This window comes from Adiantum capillus-veneris, chromosome 21, assembly GCF_014529385.1.
Source record: "Adiantum capillus-veneris isolate H3 chromosome 21, ASM1452938v2, whole genome shotgun sequence".
In the NCBI taxonomy this organism is placed as follows: domain Eukaryota; kingdom Viridiplantae; phylum Streptophyta; class Polypodiopsida; order Polypodiales; family Pteridaceae; genus Adiantum; species Adiantum capillus-veneris.
In genome coordinates, this window is record NC_140951.1 from 59,191,782 (window position 1) to 59,200,675 (window position 8,894).

At 44.3% G+C, this 8,894-nt stretch overlaps 1 protein-coding gene across 1 annotated transcript in view; it reads right to left on the minus strand.

Moving 5' to 3' along the window:
• LOC147431015 (RPM1-interacting protein 4-like) overlaps positions 1 to 8,894 on the minus strand; it is a gene marked incomplete at its 5' end in the record, with an annotated part of 98,076 nt that extends 89,182 nt beyond the window's left edge. The window contains one exon of the mRNA XM_086494494.1: positions 8,810 to 8,894. Coding sequence (XP_086350620.1) covers positions 8,810 to 8,894 — 85 coding nt within the window. The remainder of the gene's footprint in view (positions 1 to 8,809) is intronic.

Below are 8,894 nucleotides of genomic sequence, written 5' to 3' on the forward strand. Positions count from 1 at the left end.
GACTGAACTGAACCCTGGTCATGTTGTAGCTTGTCCATGGACACATAGTGTTGGATGTGTCACGTGACATCCTCTCATTCTCAAAGTGAGGTACTGGTACCGAACTGTATGGCGTCGAGCAAGATCGTTAACAAGGTCTAGAATCCTGGGAAGGACTCTTCGCCGGCCCACTCTGAGGTGTGGGTCGTGCGATACTTGAACTTGCTTCTTTGGGCCACGCCGAAAGCGACACAAAGTCTTCTGAGGCTCCTTCGATGTTTCAACTTCATCTAAAGTCATGCTTCTTTCTCCTTCAAGAATCTCCATGGCTGAAAATTCCTGAAACCATTTCCAACACAAAACCATGAACATACCTATTCCATGTAAAGTGAGTGGAAAAAATATTGTCTTCCTCAAAGACTGTGCATGCACTGTAGATGAACAAAGAGACGGAGTGCTAAACCGTTCACCACACAAACGCAAATAATGAGATCGACTTTCTTGCTGATCTAAATCAATCAATTGTGGCAAAACACAATGGAAATGCCTATGCTTGATGCTCAATCTTTCTTGTGCTATTTCTGAAACTGTGTCGTGCAAACAAAGAAACATGGAATGTGACTTCCTTGAATGCATACTTTTCACCTTTTCATGAATAATCCGCATACATCCGTGCTCATTCATGAGTGAAACGTGCTCAACGTACAATATGTCATGCCTAGGAAAAGGGATCACATAAAGATGCTGACTAAAATACAAGAAACGATCACGAATGAAATACTTGTACAATGCGTGCTGACTAATCATGCGAACACATAGTACTTCTTGTAAGGGTTCTTTGGACCTAGGCTCAAGAGCCAAGACCAGTGCTTCATGAGAGGATTCTTGGGACCTAGTCTCGAGAGCCAAGATCGGTTCTTTGTGATTGATCGAATCTGCAATGAGGTTAGCTTCACTAGAGAAAGTATCAACTAACACATCATCCTTGTGAACAATCACATCATCTTCATGCAAATCATCATGCTTGTGAGAAATCACATCTTGATCATGCAAATCATCATGCTTGTCCTTATCATCCAAATCATCATGCTCATCATTATCATGCAATTCATCATGCAAATCATGTGTGTCATGTTTTGGAGGAGAAGAGACTGAGAGAGTCTCCTTTTCCCGAATCTCTTGCATTTGTGCCTACACTTGAGAAAAGAGTCGCAGCATCTCTTGCATGTGTCGCGCTTGCTCATGCTCACGCTCTATGGCTGCCTTTCTTTCTGATTCTCTTTCTGCGTGTTTGCAATCCATTTCTGCCATTCTTTCTACTCTTCTTGCTTCGCGATCTAACTTCCTGTCCCTCATCATCTTGTCAAAAGCCTCGATAGGAGTTAGTGCAATCCTTGGCATATACGGGGAAGAGTCGGAAAACCCTCCTAGTGGGGAAAATTCTTCTTCGCCTCTCTCATGCTCATCACCTCTAAGCGAAGTATCCATTCAGGTTCGAATGATGACCATCCACTGAAGTCGTGGGTTCTTGTGGTCTTGGGTTCTTAAGTTCACGAGGAACTTGGGTTCTTGCGGATCTTGGTTTCTTGGGGTTCTTGAGGTTCTTCTTTCGCTTGCAAACTGTGTTCGAGAAGGATCTTCTCTTCACCCAAGTTTTGGTCTTTCCCGCGGGTGCACCCCTTGGCGGCCTTGCGCTCACACCAAGGTTGCTTTTTCCCACCTCGCGTCGATTGGCCGGCCGCTAAGTGCACAGCCCGCTCTCAATGAGTGAAAAGAGGCACAAGGGGAGGCTCGACAAGCCCTTCTTTCTTGGGTTTCCTGTCACTCTTCAAAAACACGATTAGGAATCGACACACCCAAGCGAAGGGTTCGTGCGACCTCAACAAGCAAAAGAAATTATGTGGTTCTTTCCTTGAGTGATACAGAACACTGTCAAAGCTCTGATGCCAATGTAAGGTGCAGTGGAATGAATGTTTGAACTTTGCTCAAGATGAGTGCTCCGAACTGTGCTCAAGGTTCCTTTTGTTCTTATGGAAGGGAAAGCCTTCCGTTCTTAATGAGAGAGTGCAATGGACACAAACAGAGTGAATGGACATTGTACGTGAAAGTGCATGAGACTGAGAGATAGAGAGAAAATACGACACTAGAGACGTAAAACCCTCCTCCGAAGGCCCCACTCTCTATGGTGAGAGTGGTCTACTTATGATTGCACAAATCTCTACATGCTTGGACTTGCCGACGATGTCAACGACGATGAGGACGACGACGAGACGGGCTGAAATCTGAAAATGCTAATGGCTGAAATCTGCAAATCATTATCTGCTGAATTCTGACTCTATGTCGATGACGATGTCGATAGCGACGATGCGACGACGACGCGCTGAAAACGCAGATGCTGAAATCTGCGTTTTCCGGGCTGAAACTGCAAACTTCGATGAATCCCACCGTGCGGCGAGGAATTGCTGCGGGAAGGTGAGATCTGCGAGGATCAGGACTTGATCTGCGTTGTCTAAGGGCTGAAAACTGAAAACGCTGGTGGTTCTGCTGATTCCGTCGCGGAGGAACTCAAAAACGCTAGGTGCTCTACTGTCCCAAAAACGCTAGGGCTGAAATTGGTCCTGTTGTGGTCGGTGGTTCTGCAAATGCAAAACACTAGGCTGATCTGCTGTGTCGTGATGATGTCGGGGCTGATCTGTTGTGCACAAAACGCCAAGGCTGATCTGATGCAAAAACGCTAGGTCCTCAGATTGCTGAAAACGCTAGGGCTACTGCGGCTGTTGGCCTTGCTGAGAAGTTGCTTGTTGAGGAGGGTGCTCCTGCTGCCTCTTCTGCCAGAAAGTGCTAACTCTAGTTTTCTTATATACAAACTTAGCAAAATTGCCCTACCTACTTTCCAACAAAAGTCGCTTAAAAATAATAAGTGAAAAATGTCAAAAATAGGTCTATGCACTCTAAAAATGCTAGTGATGGGATCTGATTGGAATCTGATGGTCATGATGTGTGCAACCAGAGGATACGCATCTAATCTAAGTGTCTGGACATGCATGGTCTGCGAACACACTCACAAAAGTACAAAATCACTTCCTATTCTAGACTAACTTGACTGAACTGAACCCTGGTCATGCTCTAGCTTGTCCACAGACACATGGGGTTGGATGTGTCACGTGACAGTCGATGGTGGTCCGTGCGGTCTCTCAGTGACTGTTGCAATACACGATATCTTCGACATCGGAAAGATCATCTACGGGCATACAATCCTTGGAAGATCCATTCATTCCATTCATCATTCGGCGGTTGCACACTCCAGAAAGGGTGGTGACTTGTGGTTTGCTATGGACACACCTATGCACTCATCAGAGGAGTCGGAATCCCATGCTCATGGCATATGGGATTCCGACTTTCCCGGATAAGACACCACCATCTTTGGTGGACAGACACTTATCACTTGACCTCGACACGTCACATCACTTGCTTACACGAGCATCTACAAGGACTTAGGGAGAGGATCTTGGATCTCTCCCTGGCCACGTTCATTGCTTGAATCTACAGACTGGAGTAGGAATTCAGTTCTTTGGACTCTCTTGGAGAGTTTCCCCACGAAATGCAGGAGATCTGGTATCATTACGCGACTACATCCAGAGTCACCCATAGCCTAGCTTGGATGGTAGTGCAGTTGCTCTTCTACACTCCTGATCATTTGGATTGCTACCTTCAGAGTTACTTACACTCACCCTCAATAACCTTACAGCAAACTTATCCCCCGACCTGGGCAGTAGGCCACTCTTAGCTCATTCACATTGAGAGCCATTTCGAGATGCGGTTTGGTGGCGTTGTTGGCGCCGATTCCTGTTTTGGTTGACATCGGAGAATTGGAGATAGGAGATACAGGCAAGACGGCGCAAACAAATTGGATTGGCCTCTCCTCTTCTCAGAGGATATTCACAGTGCAGACTTCTCAGTTTGGCTTTCCCTACTTCTACAGGATGGTCAGGATGCAAACAGCTTGGTCTGACCACACCTCTTCTCAGAGGCCCTTCACAATGCAAGCTATTGAGTTTGGCTTTCCCCTCATCTTGGATTACCCTACCTACTTACAAGACACCATCCAATGGTTGTCCGTGCGGTCTCTCGGTGACTACTGCAGCTTACGGTGACATGCTTTCATTCATTCTCATGACGGTTCCATTTTCTCTAGACGGTTTGACAACGGATACCATAAATCCTATTGGACAGGACACTTACAAATCTATTGGCACTTCTTTTACGACAAGGAGTTGTTTTCACACTCAGTTTGGAACCTTCACGAGGTATCTTTACCCTGTATCAGTGGAGTATAGCAGTTTGCTATTGCTCATGACGGCACTTAACCATGGAGATCTCTCGACAGTTGTGACACCCTAGACTGCTGCTACACTCATGGAGTATCCTTCAGGGGACATTGCAGCAGACATCTTCATCATTTGCCTCACATCTTCGGCTTCATGCGATTTGTTCAGCATCCGATGTTGAGAGGGGGTGTTAGATTTACACCACTCTGCTGCTTCACAGGTCTAGGGCATGCATGTACTGCTAGTGTGCCTTCGGGCTGGCCACCCTTTGCATATGCATTTAAATTGCATTGTCAAGCCGCCCATTTTTGGGTCGGGTGCCCTCATACTTCATTTATTTCTTGTTGGATCGTAGGGGATTTTTCCAAGCTTTGCCCTACCTCCCCTTCGGCACCTATTTATGGGGCCAGGGAGATATCCACTTCCAGACTATCTAGTTATTGGATCTTCTGCTCATGGTAGTCATGGGGACTGATCGCCCCCTCTTCACCATATCTTGCGTTTGTTGTCCACTATCTCTCTCTCTCCTCTCACGCTTTCGCACACACGCACTCACGCTATTGGGGGTGGTGCCGCAGGAAGCCGGGAAAGGTAAAAACGTTGGTTGTCTTGGTTGAAAACGTTGATCATCAAGGCTAAAAACGCTGATGGAGAAGAAGGCTGGAAACGCTAGGTGTTGGCCTGCGATCCCCGAGTATGCAGGTTCCTCTGCTGCTACTGCCTCTTTTGTCTTCCAATAGCGTCCAAGGGATTTCTTTTATAGGTCCTTTAGCCATTTGCCCTACCTACATTCCAACAAGGATAAACGAAAAGTCACTTACTAATAAAATGGCTTAAGAGGTGGTTCACACGCGGTAAAATGCCTATATGCTGAAATGTTGTCGTGTGCAAGAGAGGGTATGCGACCATGACCGGCCTGAACATGCACATCCTGCTAGAGGCTCACAAAGTGCCACGCTAGGTCTTAAGCTATGCTAGACTGTAGCAAAAGCATGTCCACATAGCGCAAGTGAAGTGCGCACGTGACATAATTGGAAGCCGTTTAGTAGAGGACAATTGAAATTTGGGGGGGTACCTACGTCATCAACCTTTGAAACCCATGAATCCAAGAAATTGATAAAAGATTACATATGTTGTCTTTCAATTGAAGTTGTGAGGATTATTGTTCCTACTTAGTATTTCGTCTTAGTTATCTGTGCGTTCTAGAGACTGAAAACTGTAAATTAGACTTGAGAGATTTGAACACAATTGTTCGATTGATTGAAATTGACGCTCCTTATATGGAAGACGAAGAGTCACAAATGAAAAGATGCGTCTCATGGTGTAAACGACTGTTAACATAAAGACACATCCTTTGAAAGAACAGCTACAACCATTGGACGAAGGGGTGTGACTTGTCGTCAAAAGAGTGTGGCTTTTTTATGAAGAGGCATGTCTCTAGAGTGAAGAGTCGTGGCATCCAACTATACGGGTCCTACTTCTCGTATATGCAACTAGGACTAAATATAATAATGTAACATAGTCACAATCGTGACAGAAAGATTACATAATAAGACATGTGTTCTTGTGTTTACTCAACCATGAGTGATTAGACATACTTCTATCCCTAAGTGGGAAAGTATGAATGGCCATTGACATTCTTGAAAAGCGTTTAACTCCTCTTACCTTATTGGAAGAGAGAGAGCTCGATATAAGTGTATGGAACCGATGGAATCTAGCCTAGGCCCGCACTGAGTAAAACATGCATGATAACTTGCATTCAATGTTGTTTTGAAAATGCTTGAGAATTAGGTATTCTACTCGAAAAGAGCTTTCATTTGATTCCCATATTGATGGTTTTGTTATCACTTGTCCATCGATTCTAGAATGTTCTAGACGCTTCTAGTCAAGGGCTAGAAGAATCTAAAAGAGGTATTCTACAAGAAAGACGAGTGTCAAAACACTTGTTACGTGTGTAAGGACACTTGTCAAAGAAGAGAGAGAGCTCGATATAAGTGTATGGAACCGATGGAATCTAGCCTAGGCCCGTACAGAGTAAAACATGCATGATAACTTGCATTCAATGTTGTTTTGAAAATGCTTGAGAATTAGGTATTCTACTCGAAAAGAGCTTTCATTTGATTCCCATATTGATGGTTTTGTTATCACTTGTCCATCGATTCTAGAATGTTCTAGACGCTTCTAGTCAAGGGCTAGAAGAATCTAAAAGAGGTATTCTAAAAGAAAGACGAGTGTCAAGACACTTGTTACGTGTGTAAGGACACTTGTCAAAGACAAAAGACAATTTGGTAGGCCTTTGGGGTGGCACACAAACGGGTGAGTTTCTCTGAACTCTTATATGTGCTTGTAAGGGCAACACATGCAAACGATGGGAAACCAACATTGTTTCACAGTGATTCCATGCTGAATTTATTATTCACTCTCTATCTCTCTAATCTATCTCACAGTCTTTCAAGTTATCCATATCTCTACGCCATCTATTATGCTATATCTCTACACATATATGTCTCGCCCTCTCAAGCTCTACCCAAAGATTATTACTTATCTTTCATGCAAAGTGTTAATTGGCAGTAATAAGCATGTGGTGTGTCAAGGGCGAGCTTATACGAATCTCACTTTGATTTTCTAAAGTAAAAATTGTGTTGTACTCAAAAAGAGCTTCAAGTTGATATCCACATTGATGTTTTGTTTGAGCCAAAAAGGTTGGTTCTAGAAGGACAAGTGGCAAGATACTTGTGTCAAAGCTTCCAAAAGATGGGACACTTATCCACCTTTTTGACATGTGGTTAAACACTTGTCACAATCTTCTTTCCATTTCTCTTTTTGTTCTTTAGGCAACTCAATCTATAAATACAACCCTCTTTCCTTCGCTTAAACATCTTCCCTTTGCTGAAAATTCCTCTTTCATTCAAAGCGAGCCTCTACATTACTTCCGCCATCTTCCTCTACACCTATCTGCTCCTCAATGATATTCCCTCCTCCACATTGAGGAGCCTTCACTCTCTACCATATCTATCTTGCCATTTTTTAGGGTAGCAAACCTGCAAATCTGAAATTTCAGCCATCTATTCAAAGATTCAAGCTCTCTCTACCATGCAAAGAGTCAAGAAGATGGCGCACTGTCCAACTCTACATCTCTCTTGTACATATGTCAAGCAAAGGTTTCTTTTGTGTGTTTTCTTTGTGCATGTGCATACTTGAGCATCTTGCACATCTATGAGTGTCTACTTTAGATCACCCCCAGGTTGATTGTAAGTGAGCAAAGGTTTCTATTGTGTGTGTTTTCATTGTGCATGTGCATACTTGAGCATCTTGCATAATCTATGGGTATCACCCAATGATTGATCGTAAGTGAGTTCAATCCTGAAGTACTTGGGTTCGACAAAGAATAAATTTCCTTTGAGAGGAGGGTGGGAGGGACCCACATTGTGTCTCTTTCTAATCTATTTGATTATTCTTGTGTGCATTGTGATTAAGTTAAGATGTGAACATTGAATAAGCACTTTACATTGTACAGGGCTCTTACACCTTGGGGCCTTTTATACCTCTTGGAAACAAAAGTAAGTATCCAAAAAGCTTGTCTTGAAAAAGCTTGAGATGACTTTTTCTCTCCATGCTGGCTACTTCATATCGCTGCTCTAATCAGCATCTGGCACTGCTCTGCCCCAATATTGCCACATCAGCATCAGTACTAGCTGCAGCTCTGTCAGACTGCCATTGGAATTTTTATGCTCTATGGGCCATGTGAACTGCCTCATCATCTGCCAGGTCATCATCCGAAGGCAAAGTGAGCATGTACGGAACACACCAGGCGCCAGCGAATGAGCTACAAGATGGATCACCACTATGGCAACCCTTTTTGCTATCAAAATGGACCTATTTGACATAGCCTCACTCAATGGACTCCTTCCTTCATTGCTGGCCAGTGGCCCCCCAACAGCCAACAAGAAATGGGCAGCCAGCCTCTTCATGCATCTTCCTTGCCTCCAACCAGCCTCTCTTTGCCAAAAAATTGTGCCATGTGCTAAGGCTTTGTGACAGTTAGGTTCCACTATTCATGTTGAACCCTCCTTAAGATTTAAACGTGCAGTGTCTAGGCCACTCCATCAGTTCCACAAACTCGGTTTGATTACCCTTTACTTTTCTGCAAATAAATTGACCTATCAAACTCTCACAAACGTATGAATTCCATCCGCAGTTGCGCAATCAATAAAGAGAGCACTAATATCCTGCAATCTAGTTCCTTAGCAAAGATCCATATGCTCCGAGAAACACCTCTCTCTCTCTCTCTCTCTCTCTCTCTCTCTCTCTCTCTCTCTCTCTCTCTCTCTCACACACACACACACACACACACATCACACACGCACGCAACACATGCACATAACGCAAATACAGAATACTGACGACCTGTGCAGACACACACACACACACACAGAGAGAGAGAGAGAGAGAGAGAGAGAGTGAGTGAACAGTGCATGTGTGATTGAGAGGGGGAGACTCACCGGCATAGCTACAACGCAGAAATGAGGAGGACGATGTCGGTTCAATGCGAGCTGGAAAGGGCGAGGTGAAGGAGGAGCCTTTAAT